General features: G+C 37.3%; 1 protein-coding gene across 11 annotated transcripts in view; it reads right to left on the bottom strand.

Annotated features, from left to right (window-relative positions):
* SPECC1L (sperm antigen with calponin homology and coiled-coil domains 1 like) overlaps nucleotides 1–14834 on the bottom strand; it is a 124358-nt gene that overhangs the window by 86282 nt on the left and 23242 nt on the right. For 8 of the 11 annotated variants that reach the window (XM_081037329.1, XM_081037337.1, XM_081037335.1 and 5 more), the window contains exons 2-3: nucleotides 11072–11261; nucleotides 356–509 (exon numbers count right to left, since the gene is read on the bottom strand). In XM_081037329.1, the coding sequence (XP_080893455.1) occupies nucleotides 356–509; nucleotides 11072–11224 (307 nt within the window). In that variant the 5' untranslated portion in view covers nucleotides 11225–11261. Of the gene's footprint in view, nucleotides 1–355; nucleotides 510–4035; nucleotides 4116–11071; nucleotides 11262–14834 lie in introns of all 11 variants that reach the window. The other 3 variants (XM_081037338.1, XM_081037339.1, XM_081037331.1) reach the window with 1 other exon arrangement.

Below are 14834 nucleotides of genomic sequence, written 5' to 3'. Positions count from 1 at the left end.
TTACTAGATAGTTGAAAACTTAAATACTTATTGAACAATTTATGATTTAAGAAATGATTAGTTATTTTAAGGACTGATAATGGTATCGTGTTACATATTTTTTAAATCCTTATCTGTCAGAGATAATGAAATATTTGTGGATGAAATTACATGATGTCTAGAATTTACTTCAAAATAATAAGGTAGGTGTCAAGGAGTTAAGACTGGCCACGGTGATGAGTACATGGGTTGAAATACGAATCAGTCTACTTTTGTACATGTTTGAAATTTTCTACAATTAGGTGGAATCCCTTAAATGCTACTGCACTCTACCTATTCAAACAGAAAGGCAGTGTAATTCTCAACGCAGCCGTACCTGTGCTGATCTTGGACTTGCTCTCCACGGTGCTCATGGCAGGGGCAGGGGCTGAAGATGCTGCGGAAGGGCAGGTGCTTTTCTTTCCTTTAACACCATTAGCCACTGTCACCCCTCCAGCCATTCCAGCTAAAAGGTCATCACTGCTTTTGGTCTAGAAGCAACAGAAAATCAAAATAAATTGACTAAATGAAGCAAGATTAAATAATAATTCAAGATTAAACAACGCTCTTGACTTTTATATTGAGTTCAAGAGTTCTACAAAGACTTTCTGACGGTTACCAAGGGATGCCTCATACTGCGCTACAGAAACACAACTTCTTAACTGGTTTCTGAACAATCACACCTTCTTTCTGAAATACAGAAATCATATATGTAATCAAACATTTCATGGAAGCCCGATGTGTGCCAAATACATTGAGGGGTGGGGAAAAAAATGAAGCCATCCTCCTTGTTACTCTTTCGTCTATGACATGACTTATGAACAGGGGTCATTTTTCTATTATGCCACAGGAAATGCCACCTTGCAATTTCTAGAGAGAAGTATCATTAAGAAGCAGAAGTAATCTGCACTGCTCTAAAATGATTCAATTATGGAGCCAATATCTAAAATAAATAATTCTGAAATTGTTTTACCTTATCTAATTTTTTTAGTCTTCTAATTTAAGCCAAAACTGAAAAGAATTTTTTTAAATGCCTAGGTAATATATAAATTAAAACTAGATATTTTATGGTTAGATCGAGGGTTAGTCAACCTAAATGATCATACTACTTGACAAAGGCCATTTGTAGCATTCATTTGTATTTCATAAAGATGATTGAAAAAATATGAGCTTTTAAAAATGAAAACAAGCACTCTGAAGAAGTCTGTTTTTACTTCTCCTAGAAATGAGAGAGAACACAGAAGAGTTAAAGATCTGTTGGGGAAAGAAAAGAAAAACTACTGTTTAACAAAAGAACAAGAAAGTTTTGTACCATTAAGGTGATGGCACAAGTTAATCAGTTTATTTATATTGTTTTCTATCTGGAGTCATGCTCACCCTTGGATAATCATAATGAATTAAAATGGTTCATAAATAACTAATTTCTAAAGTCTCTTCCAGTTCTAATGTCAGTGACTCTATTTGGAACAGATTCTGTTCTCATCATTCAATTATAAAAATTATTACATAATAGTACCATTAAGTAGGTCAATCTGTCTTACTAAAAACAGGAACGGGCGGCCGGATGGCTCAGTTGGTTAGAGCGCAAGCTGGTTCTATTCCCGCAACTAAAGATTGAAAACGGTGACTGGACTTGGAGCTGAGCTGCGCCCTCACAACTAGATTGAAGGACAACGACTTGGAGCTGATGGGCCCTGGAGAAACACACTGTCCCCCAATATTCCCCAATAAAAAAATTTTTTTAAAAGAGGCAGGAAAAAATTAATGTTTTAAATGAATTAAACAGAAATAAGGTTTGGTAATTTAGGGTTGTCACATTATGAAAAATCTAGGTTATGTAATTAATTGCATTAATCATTAAGAATTGTTCATATTCCTTAAGGCTAGTTTCTTTAATGACATTGGTCATCAACTAAATGTCAAAAAACTGTAAATCAAGTTACACCGTCCTGTCGATTTGTCCCTCATCTGTTAGTAAATAAACTCACCATACTCTTATATTTTCAAATCATCTTTTATATTCTGTTAATAAATGTTAAGATTATCTTTGAACTAATTTTTATTCCTCCAAAGTTAAATACTCTTTCATTTTAAAATAACTACATCTGAAAAACAGCCTACACAGTCACGTGAAGAGTGCCTTAATAGTCACATCTGTCTGGTCACAGTCTGTCTTTGGATAATGGCAAAGTTAAACACATCCGAGCACCAAGTCAAAACCTCTGGCAATTACAGTAACTACCACAGTAAAGTACTGGCACATGAATAAACCAGTGGAATAGAATAGAATCCAGAAAGAAACTGCATATGTAGACACTTGACTTATGGCCAAAGAAACAGTACAGAAAAAACTATTCTTCACTAAATGGTGCTAAGTCAACTGTATATTCACAAAGGAAAAAAAAGGGAATGAGCCCTATTTCACCCTGTATCAAAAATTCCAAGGTTTTCTAACTATGATTCAAAATCCTCAATCATAAAAAAAATAATTGATGAATTAGATTACATAAAAATGAAAATCTCAAAAAATATTTTTTTAACTTTTTGCATGGCCAAATCATAAGCAAAGTTAAAAAAAAAAAAGAGAGAGAGAAACTGGGAGAGTATGGCTGCAATATCTCACAGATAAAGGGCTAATATCCCTAATACACAAAGAACTCCTAAAACATCAAGGGGAAAAAAACCAAAAACCACACAGAAAAGAGAGCAAAATGAACAATCAATTCACACACACTAACAAAAAAGATGACCAGTCTAACAAACAATAGGGGAAATGCAACTTAATGTTAAGATACCACTTCTCACCTATTAGATTGGCAAAAATGAAAAACTGTAACATATTCCTTTGAGAAGAATGTGGGGAAATAGGTACTTACAAATTGCTGGTAAGAATACAACATGATATAAATAAGCCTTATGAAGGGATTCTGGCAATAGCTAACAAAGTTACATATGCATTTACCTTTTGCCCAGCAATTCCACATCTAGGAATTTAACCTGAAGACACATCTCCAATAATACAAAAATACATATGCATAAGATTATTCATTGTAATATTATTTTTAATTGCAAAATATTGGAAACATCGTAAATGCCTATGCATGTGAAAGCAGCATAAACTATAGTCTATCCATACAATGAAGTATTAAGCAGCAATATAAAAAATGAAAAAGACTGCTATAAATTCATATGGAGAGACTTCTAGAATACATTAAGTGAAAACAGCAAAGTGCAAAAGCTATCTACTTATGTCAACTTTTATGTAAGAAAGGGGAAATAAAAAATATACACGTATCTGCTCCTTTATGCAAAAGGAAACACAGGAAGAATAAACAAAAACCCAATCAGACTACCTTTAAGGGGTGGGTAGAGAAGGAATGGGGGAGTGGAAAGGCACTTCTCTGAACACATCTTTTTATATAGTTCGCATGTGTAGAACCACGATAGTGGTTTCACATGCTTAAAATAAATTAATACAGTATATAAACAAAGGTGGGGCAAACCCTAAAATGGAACACAATAGGAACAAATGGACCCAACTGTATTTCCAATGACTAACATAATCTCATGGGGCTGGGGGATCCAAATAGCTTCTGGATCACAGTATACTGATCATAAATCCTCAAACTCTCAAACTAAAGACAAAAAAAGTATAAATACTGAACTATAGCTGGTACGGTTTTTTGCAGTGGTGTGGGTGAACAATTCTCTATTTTCTATATACTCTAGGATTGAGAAAATAAGTAAATATATTATAGATAATGAAAGCCAGGTTTCTTGCTGTCAGAAAAAGGGATTACAATTACAGAAAGTGGAAAGGGTACAATGAACCTTGTTATGTCCATTAGAATTGGAAGCATCAATGTGAACTTATAGACTTTAACATATATGGCAAGAAACAGATACAGAAACTGATATACATGTGCATATTGTGTGTGTGTGTGTGTGTTGTATTTCCCATATCTGTCCACTGTGAAGGCTTAAAAACAACGATACACTCAAAATCAATGAGCATACCTAGCTTCCAGATGGTTTAAGTTTCATCCTCTAAAAGGAACAAGGCCTCCTTGAAGAAAAGGATGATTCTAGGGCTGGGGCTGCAAAAGCAGAAAATTTAATGTGCCAGAAATTAAGAAACTGATCAAAGAATAATAGAAATATGTCAAAAGGACCCAGGAGCTTGAAGATGTTCCCAGTGGCCAAATTGGGGACAATCTGAACATCAAAATACATAATGCTAACAATTTATAGCACGAAGAATCCATGAATCCACACTAATATAATAAATAAATACATAAACTTGGAAAAAGTAAAAACTATTCCTTATAGTAGAATGCCAACAAATAAACGTAGAAGAGATGATGGAATTAGAAAATTAGAAAATTTGGCAAAAATCACAGTAATAATTGATTCTAGAAGGAATTATCAAAAAATTGCTAAAAACTAGGGTACAAGTTTGTTAAGAAAGAAGATATTTACAAAGTTTAAAAGTACCTCTGACGATACTTATTAATTACAAAAGGAAACATAGTAACCTGATAATGGAGGAACCCAGCAGATACCACTTAACCAAATTAAGTTAACATCACCAGGAATGGACAAGAATGTGCCACATCCGTCCAGAAATGCTGCGCCAAAGACATATGGCTTCTGTGGGACTCCTGCCAAAATTGTATAACCCCAACCTCAGCATGAGGAAATACTGCCAAACCCAAATTTGGAGGACAGTCTATCAGATAAACTGACCTACACACTTTAGTAATGTCAAGGTTATAAAAGGCAGACCGAGGAACTATTCCAAATTTAAGGGAATGAACAGTATAACAACTAAACGCAGTTCATGATCCTAGACTCAATCCTGAACCAGAATAAAATTTTCTTTTTTTGCTAAAATGGACATTAGCACAATTGGTGAAATTTAATTAAAGTCTATAGATTAGATACCACCGTGTTTCCCCGAAAATAAGACCTAGCCGGACCATCAGCTCTAATGCAAAAATTAATATAAGACCCGGTCTTATTTTAATATAAGACGCATTACAGATGATAGTTCGGCTAGGTCTCATTTTCGGGGAAACACGGTAGCATTTTATCAATGTTAATTTCCAGATTTTGTAGTTGTACTACGGTTATAACAGAGAATGTCCTTGTTTTTTCAACAAATCCATACTGAAATATTCAGCAGTAAAGGAGCATTATGTCTACAATTTACACTTAAACAGTTTAAGAAAAAAATTCACATATGTATGTATGTTCATACCTACATAGGGAAAACTAACCACGATAAAAGGTTAACATGTAGGGAATCTTACTAAAGGGCAGACTGGAATTCTTTGTACAAGTCCTGCACCTTTTAGGTTTAAAATTATTTCAAAATAAAAAGCTTTAAAAAAATAATTCCAGATAGACTGAGGATCTAGATATAAAATGTTAAAATAATAATGCTTCTAGAAAATAGTATAGGAGACTATCTTGGTCTTGGGATGAGTAAAGATTTCATAAAGAAAACACACAAACCATAAAGAAAAAATTAACAACCTGGACTACATTAAAATTAAGAACATCTATTCATCAAAAGACACCATTAAAGGAGTAGAAAGAGAAAGCACAAAGTGGGAGAATATATGTGCAACACGCATAAATGACGAAAGGGGTCACATATAGAAAAGGTAAAGAACTAAATCAGTACCAAAAAAGACACTGCACCTCCTTGTAACCATTAGGACGGCTACTATTAAAAAAAAAAAAGTGCTGGCGAAGATGTGAAAAAAACTGGAACCCTTGTACACTGTTGGCGGGACTGTAAAATTGTGCAGCTGTTGTGGAAAGCAGTATGGTGGTTCCTCAAAATATTAAAAATACAATTACCATATGACCCAGCAATTCCATTTCTGGGTCTATACCCAGAAAAAGAGAATTGAAAGCAGGGTCTCAAAGAGATATTTGCACACTCATGTTCACGTCCATTATTCACAACAGTCAAAAGGTGAAAACAACCCAAATATCAATTGATGGAAGAACAGATGTGGTATATGAGGATTATTTGTTATAAATTTGTACCAACTGGATAAACAGTTAACCAAGTTTTCTATACTGAAGTACTGAAAAGACTGCATGAAAAAGTTAGGCGACCTGAACTTTTCGCCAACAATTCATGGCTCTTGCATCACGACAATGCACCAGCTCACACAGCACTGTCTGTGAGGGAGTTTTTAGCCAGTAAACAAATAACTGTATTGGAACACCCTCCCTACTCACCTGATCTGGCCCCCAATGACTTCTGTCTTTACCTGAAGATGAAGAAATATTGAAAGGAAGACATTTTGGTGACATTCAGGACATCAAGGGTAATACGATGAGAGCTCTGATGGCCATTCCAGAAAAAATTCCAAAATTGCTTTGAAGGGCGGACTAGGTACTGGCATCAGTGCATAACTTCCCAAGGGGAGTCCTTCGAAGGTGACCATAGTGATATTCAGCAATGAGGTATGCAGCACTTTTTCTAGAATGAGTTCACGAACTTAATTGTCCGACTTCATATACACATAATGAACTATTATTCAGTCTTAAAAACTAAGGAAATTCTACACATACTACAATATGCATAAACTTTGAGGGAATTATTATGCTAGGTGAAATAAGCCAGTCACAAGAAGACAAATACTGTATGATTCCGCTCATGTGAGGTACTCAGAGTAGTCAGATTCATAGAGACAGAAAGTAAAGGGGTGGTTGCCACTATGAGCTGTGCCCTCCTTTAAAAAAAAAATAAAAAATAAAAATAAATAAAAAATATATATATATTTCCAGATGTAGAAAAAAAAAGTTAAGTAAAACCCTATAATCCTAAATATCAATTGGAAATATCAGTATGAACATAGAGACAGAAAGTAGAATGGTGGTTGCCAGGGACAGGGGATAGGGAGGAATGAAGAGGAATGTTTAATGAGGACAGAGTTCCAGTTTGGGAAGATAAAAAAAGTTCTGGAGATGGATGGTGTGATGGTTACTCAGCAATATGAATGAGCTGAAGGCCACTGAAATATACACTTAAAAATGGTTAAGATGGTAAATGTTATGTATATTTTACCACAAGAAAAGAACGACACCATAGTAGAAAAATGAGCGACTGATTTGAACAGGCACTTCACAAAAGATATTGCAATGTCTACTAACCACATAAAAATAAGATGTGCAAAGGTGCTTAATCTCATTAATAAGACAAATGCAACTTAAAGCACTTCGGAATCCCTCCACACACCTGAAGGGTTAAAATGAACACTAACGTACGTGCAGGTGAGAATGTGGAGCAAGCAGGACTGTAACCTGGTAACCCATTTGGAAAACGACTTGGCCCTACAACTACTAAAGCTAAACACTGTGCACCCTATGACTCAGTAATTTCACTTCTAGTTACAGAGCCAACAGAAATGCGTGCACATGTGCACTAACAGACGTGCAGAAGAATGTTCAAAACATCATTCTCAGCAGACATAAAATTGAAACTCTCCATGTCCATCAGTGGGACAGATAAGTAACTTGTAGTATAGTCATCTCACGGCTTGGGAATGAGCAGCGATGATGAGAAGACACCGCTGCGACAGGCACAGTATGGATGAGTGCCATCAGCACCAAGCTGAGTTAAGGGAATCAGACACACGTAGAAAGAACACAGGATATGAGCACAACCATACAAAGATGAAAAACTGGCAAAATGGATCTCTGCTGCTAGAAGTTAGGATGAGTTACTTCTAGAGAGGACGGACGGGAAGGGGAGTGATTGAGGGGGACATGCATGCAGAGAGCCACTGGGCTGCAGGTCTGCTCTGATTCTTACTGGGTGGTGGCTGCAGGCTGTGTTCACTCGGGGGCGATTCCCTAAGCTTAGCACACAGGCTTTGTGAACATTTCTGGATGCACGTGACACTTGAACAAAAAAATAAAACCAAAACAAAAACAACTCTTCACCTCCTGACTTGCCTTTTACATGAAGCTACTTGCAGGCTCTCTTCCATTTTTCCCTATTTCTTTTAATATTTGTTACACCACTTTGTAAATACATACGCATCTCCACACGTAAACATTCTCTATCAGCAACAGTTCAAAACAATAAACTTGATGAAGACTTTTAGCCACTTTTTAATAACAGATGCAAAACGCAAATCATTTGATAAAAACATTCCAGATACAAACAAGGAAATACTACAACGCAAGTGTACGTGCTTCTCGAGACGAAGTCCAAGTTTCACTGTCTGCATCTTCACCTCAAAATTTAAGATTAGTTTTAAAATTTCACCTTTCAAGTTTCAGAGATGGATTACTCAATCATACTGTTCACTCACTTTTACACTAAAAAGGTATGATCACAAATAATCGTCAAGAGATAGACTGTAACTGAAATAACTGAAGTTTATTAATTCCTACCTATCAATTTTTAGAACTATTCTTAGTATAATGAAAAAGTGCATTACCTACACCAGGATGAACATGAGCAGTGCGTGAAACCTGAAAATTGTAGGGACGTGGGAAACCATCTCTACATGGAAAATCAGCTTTTCTCTTGTCTGTGACAAAGTGGAAGGAAGCATACAAAGGCCCCAAGCCAGATGTCACAGTTACTGACAAGAGTGGGCACAATTTCCCCAGACTCACTGTGAACAGCAGTAGTGCTTCATTCTATATTTGCAAAAGCTCCAACCAGCAGTGACGTGCTCTGGATCAAGGGGCCTTTCCCATACCTCTCAACTACATCTAGCCTCAAAAGTACTGAAATGAGAGCGAGAAAGTAAGGGACATCCCAGTGCCCTGTCACTCTAAGAAAAATGTCAGGAGAACACTGTGCAATGACAGATACATATGTGAGAGGATGAGTATGTGTGCATGGTATCTAAATCATTAAAAGTCAAACACTTCATTCATCTGGTTAATCATCAATGCTTCGTCACAGATAGAGCAGTTCAAATTGTGGGGAGGTGTCTATATGCTACACAAGCACAGGGAAATAGGAAAACTTAGAAAAATAAATTAACACTTAAGTTTGTGGGGTCTCTAAGACTTTAATTTTTTCAATTCTTCTGTTCATTTTCACTGTTTTCTTCTTTTCTTCTGTGTCTTCTGACTTCAATTTCTACTCAAGACTTTTCTCTCCTCTCTTAAGTAAAAGCAATTGATCCAGTCCAGGTAAAGTGTTCCCAAATAGCTTCACCTCTTCTGCAGCCCTACCCACTACACACACACACACACACACACACACACACACACACACCCTTACATAAACCAGCCAACGCAGCAGAGTCAAAGCTATGCACGGCTGGCATATGGTGGCACACAGCAGGTATACAGAGCTGCTTTACAATGAAAAAGTACTCACTGTTCAAGACCAAACTACTAGCAACTCCGAATCCAAGCCTCAGAAGATCTGACACCCCTGCTCAGTGCACACTCCATTGTAAACCTTCAAAGACACTGCTTGCCACTGATAAGGAGCAACAGAAGGAAGGCAGTAGTGCAAATCCAAGGCCAATGTTTCAACCTGTTCTTCCAGTCACATAAATAACAGGTCACACGGCACTCCACTCCAAAGACAGCCCCAGAAACTGAGTAACCAGTTAGGTCAGAAAATGCTAGCTATCTTACACAAAAGAGTGGCAGCATTGCCACCAAGGAGATAATTCATGGTGTTGATTCAGACTCATGAAAGTAGGGCAAAGATCTACTCGTGGTGTCATCCCTCAGGCACCAGGATGACGCCTGCAGCTCGCTCATCAGGGTGGTAGCACGGAGAAAATCGGGGGGTATCTCCAAGCCCCTGGGGTAAGTCCGGGTTCAGTTTCAACAACTCTGGAATAGAAAAACCAGCATTTCCTGCTAGATCTTTCAACACAAATCAGCAAGTCCCTTACCACCTGTTCCTGTGAGGTGCTTCTTAAAATAATGAAGCCAAGGGATCTATCAAAACCCTGCTTGGACAAAAGGATTTTGAATGGATCGTGTTTCATATAGTGCTCGCTTTTTCCCTCTCAGACTTAGCAGAAACAATCTCTAGGTTTTTCTCCTAGAGTCCAAGTTTCTACCCAAAACACCACATCCCTAAAACAAACAAGCAAAGAACAAATAAATGAATTCTGGACTCAGAAAGGCTGTGTGAATCCGTGCAATGACACCTAAAACTTGACCAGCACAAAAATAGGCTGGAGTGATATGGTCCCTTGGATGGTACAAACCAACACAGACACAGACTGTTACTTGCAGGAGCGAGTCCTGGGCTGGAGAAGTTTCTAGAGCTAACCAATAAAAATGCTCCTACCTGTCATTTACTAAGCACTTGCTGTGTGCCAGGCCCCTCGTTTCATCCCGACCACAGCCCCATGAGCCTTGGTCTGTTTGTTCCCAAAGCCCATGATCTAATGAGTCACTGTACTAACAAGAACAAAGCCAGCCCATAAAGGAGTGTAAATAAAACTAGTTACGCTTGTATTAAATTAGTACCATCTAATTTTAACTTGAATTAACACTAGATCAGTTGTCAGAAAAAGTTTATGGTGTTAGGGGTACCGTGGGAATAAAAACCCCTATCTGGGCTTTCAGGAATGTTATTGCCTGGCCTCCTTTGACCTAACATAAACCTTCCAGGCTGGAAAGAATAGTTTCCTACTTGGAACTGCTTATGCAGCTTTCCTGCTCTCCCAGGGCATCTAACTTTTTCATCGTGTTTTAGTTATTCTACTTATAGTTATTCTAGGTATTCGTTTGTGTGATTCACCTCCATCCATTACTCCACAAACTTCTTGAAGGATTCTACCTCCAGCTCACACCACCACCAAGCCTTGAATGAGGCAGGTGCTCAATGATTTGTTTCACAAATAAGCCTACTATTTGGTTTCATTCATAAAGAGTGAGTCCATCAGACTGTGAACTCTCTTCAAAGGCTGTGTGTTCCCAACACCAGAGGAGAGTGAACCCTAAATAATGCTTATTTAATAAATCACACATCATATTAAGATTCCCGCCTCCTAAAAATCCATTACATATTCAAATATTGCCACATTACTACCTTTGACAAAGACGCTGCTGTTCCAGGTTTTACAAGTTTGCCTCCTGCAGATGCTGAAGAACTGGCGTCGGGTTTCGTTTTTTCGACGATTGGCGTTTTGCTTATCCCAGACACTTTAGGCACTGAGCCGACACTCCTGCTTGCTTTCTTCATTCTGGGCTGCCTCTTCGTGATGCATTTACAAGCAAATCTGTGGAGAGAAATGGTATTACACTGAGAACAAAACTGGAAGAAAGCTCTTTAGAAATTTGTTTTTCAATAATTTCACCATGTGATAAATAAAAATGTTTGAAATCTAGATGTCACTACAGAAACTAAAAGACAAAAAATGCTCAGACTTGTTAATGCACCCTATTTTCAAGGCTTCCTTCTTGAATGTTATTCATTTGAAATTATTTTATTCATTCTAGTTTAGTCAGTAAAAAAAGTATCTTAAGTCACTAACAGAACTGGCTAAATATAACAGTGTACATTATCTTTAGCATTTAATGAAGCTTGCACTTGAGAATTAGCCATTTTGCAGGTATCTAGGGATGATGATACTTTCCAAATTATCCAGCATAGCCCTAATGACAAATATTTGTTGTAATATCCCCACAGAATCCAGCAGAATATCCCCCAAAACTCCAACACTCAGGATCCAGCGTATCTTTTTTTTCAAGAGGCAGCATCAAAAATCTTTATCAGACCATTAGTCTAAATTTTTGGTTCAGAAAATAAAGGAATTCTATACACCTGTAAGGAATATGACCAGTCTTACACCTAAGTGGTATATAGTACAGCAGGTCCTCAAATAACACCATTACATTACAACATTAATAGAGAGTTAACTCTTGTTTATATCAATTAGCGTATGGTAAAACTGGTTTTGTCATATATCCTTTCTCCACAGTTCCAAGAACCTATTAACTCTGTTAAGTGGAGACTTACTGCACTTGACTTCACAGTTAGGAGGACTTGGTGTAACACTGGCAGTACACAAAGCTGCAGCCACGTGAGCCCCTGAACACACCTTTATTGACTGAGCTAGATAAGCAGTCTCCACAGTAATATCATGTTTGGAAAGACACCATGCAGTGTTTTGGGTAGAGAAATACAACTAACAAAATAAAAGCCTACCTTGGATGCAAGGAGGTTTATGTATGATAACTCTGAGAAATTATATTGAAAACAAAAAGTGGTTTGGTCTATTTTTATGAAGATTCCTACACACACTAATAAAAATAAAGAGAAACTTCTTTTTGAAAAGAAGAGGCTCATTCCAATACCCTTAATGAATAATTTACCTAGACTTTGCTCAAACACTCCAGATTTATCTTGCCTTAACATAATAAAAACTGTACCAACTGGTTTGGTGGCAGGAACGATGAAACCAGGCAAAGGGGGCTCTGCTCCAGCCTCAGAGTGTAAGGTCATGGAGCAAAAGAACACTGGTATTAACATCAAACGAAACATAGCACAACTCCAGACACTCTTCTCTAGCCTCCCCCCAACTTCAAGAGTATTCCATATAGAAAACGCTGTACACGGTAACGATCAAATTACCTATCCACTCTTAACCCTTTCGCTTTCTACCTTCCTATTCCACTGTAAGCACTCCCTCTAGTTCAGCTCTACCATCTATTCCCTACACTTTCCCAGAGGTTTCATATATAACCCTGTGAATATATGAAAAACCAAAGTAAAATTTAGATTACCTTGGCCAATCTAAAATGGCCAAGGTAGATTCCCACAACAGGTACAATGTACTGCTCCCTGCCAATCAGAAATTCTATGATTTTGTCACCTATAAAATGAAGGAATTAGTCTGAATCTACCACTAACTCAAGGTACTGTAGGAAAAAATCTAATTTCTAAGAACCTCTCCTTCTCTTTCCCTTTTTACTTGTTTTCTTTTCTAAGTTTCATATCTTGTACATGGCTCCCCCAAAGATATTCTTCTCTTCTCATTTTCCACACCCGCACTCGTTTTCACACCACTCAGACCTCTACCACTCTCTGCCTACTCCTCCAGCTGCTGTCAAACTTTTTCTACACCAGCACTGATAGAACTTATTGCAATAGAGAAAATCTATATAAATCTGCTCTGTCCAATACAGTTGCCACTAGCCTTGTAGCTATTGAGAACTTGAAATGTGCTACTGTGACTGAGGAACTCAATGTTACACTTTAATTTTAATCTGTTTAAAGTTACATGGTCGCTACATACTGGACAATGTAATAGATTGTCCTTTTTCTGCTGCTGTCTCTGTCCCAGAGTGAAAACCTAATGAAGGACCACTTCCCATCCACTCGGATGACTATAATAAAAAACACAGTTACAATGTTGGAAAGGATGTGGAGTAATAGGAACCCTCACACGCTGCTGGTAGGAATGTAAAACAGTGCGGCCACTTTGGAAAAATCGGGCAGTTCCTCAAATGGATAAATAAGGAGTTACCATATCATCCAGGAATTCCACTCCTATATATAAACGCAAGAGAAATAAAAACATTTGTACACAAAAAACCTATGTCCATAGAAGCATTATTCATAACAGCCAAAAAATGGAAACCCAAACAACCTCAAAATATTCTCCCAATTAAACTATGACAGAATTCTTTGTTAGCATTTACTGTTTACTTATGAGCACATTTGTATTATTTTGTGCATACATATAATCGTATAGTTCTCATGCTTCCTGCATAAAAAATATTTTTTTGTTTCAATTCCAAATGTCCATGAATTGATGAATGGATAAGCAAAAGGTGGTACATCCATCTAACAGATTATTTTGGCATTAAAAAAAAAAAGGAATGAAGTACCAATACCTGGTACAACATATAAGAACCTCGAAAACATTTACCAGATATAAAAAAAAAAAGACACAAAGGACCATGTATTGTATGATTCCATTTATAATTGTCCAGGACAGGCAAATCCATAAAGATAGAAAGTAGATAGACAGGGATGTAAAGTACAGCAGAGGGAATATAGTCAGCAATATTGTAATAAATATATATGGTATCAGGTGGGGACTAGAGTTGGAGGGAATCACGTCATTAAGTCATATAAATGTCTATTATGCTGTACATTTGAAACAAATATTGAATGTCAACTATAATTGAACAATTAAAATAAATAAATAATTGTAGAAGTTGCCAATGGCTAGAGGAAAGGGACATGGATACAGACTGTGAATGGATACGAGTTTCTTTTTGAGATGAAACATTCTAAAATTAGATTGGGATGATGGTTGTACAACCCTGTGAATATATGAAAAACCATTAAATTTTACACTTTGGGTGCAGTGTGTGACATATGAATTATATCCCAATAAAACTGTTAAAAATAAACTTAATGACCACTACCAAAAAAGGACTTCTGAAGAGTAGATCCAACACTGTACAATACCCAATAAGACAAAAAGGAGGACTATGGTTTGGCAGAGATCTGAGAGGAGATAAGCCAAAAATTTTAAACATGCTGGGATGCAGATTGGTCCAGGAGACTGGCAGCTTGAGGTGCTTTTTTTTGGGTTTTTTTTTTGTTAATTTTATTGGGGAATATTGGGGAACAGTTTCTCCAGGGCCCATCAGCTCCAAGTCGTCCTTCAGCCTAGTTGTGGAGGGCGCAGCTCAGCTCCAAGTCCAGTCGCCGTTTTCAATCTTTAGTTGCAGGGGGCGCAGCCCACCATCCCAGGTGGGAATTGAACCAGCAACCCTATTGTTCAGAGCTCGCGCCCTAACACCTGAGCCATCTGGCCACCCCAGGGGCTTCCTTT

The sequence above is a fragment of the Rhinolophus hipposideros genome (genome assembly GCF_964194185.1).
Source record: "Rhinolophus hipposideros genome assembly, chromosome: 24".
Taxonomy (NCBI): domain Eukaryota; kingdom Metazoa; phylum Chordata; class Mammalia; order Chiroptera; family Rhinolophidae; genus Rhinolophus; species Rhinolophus hipposideros.
The sequence above is the reverse complement of the archived record's forward strand: the minus strand, read 5'-3'. Positions and strand labels throughout refer to the sequence as shown.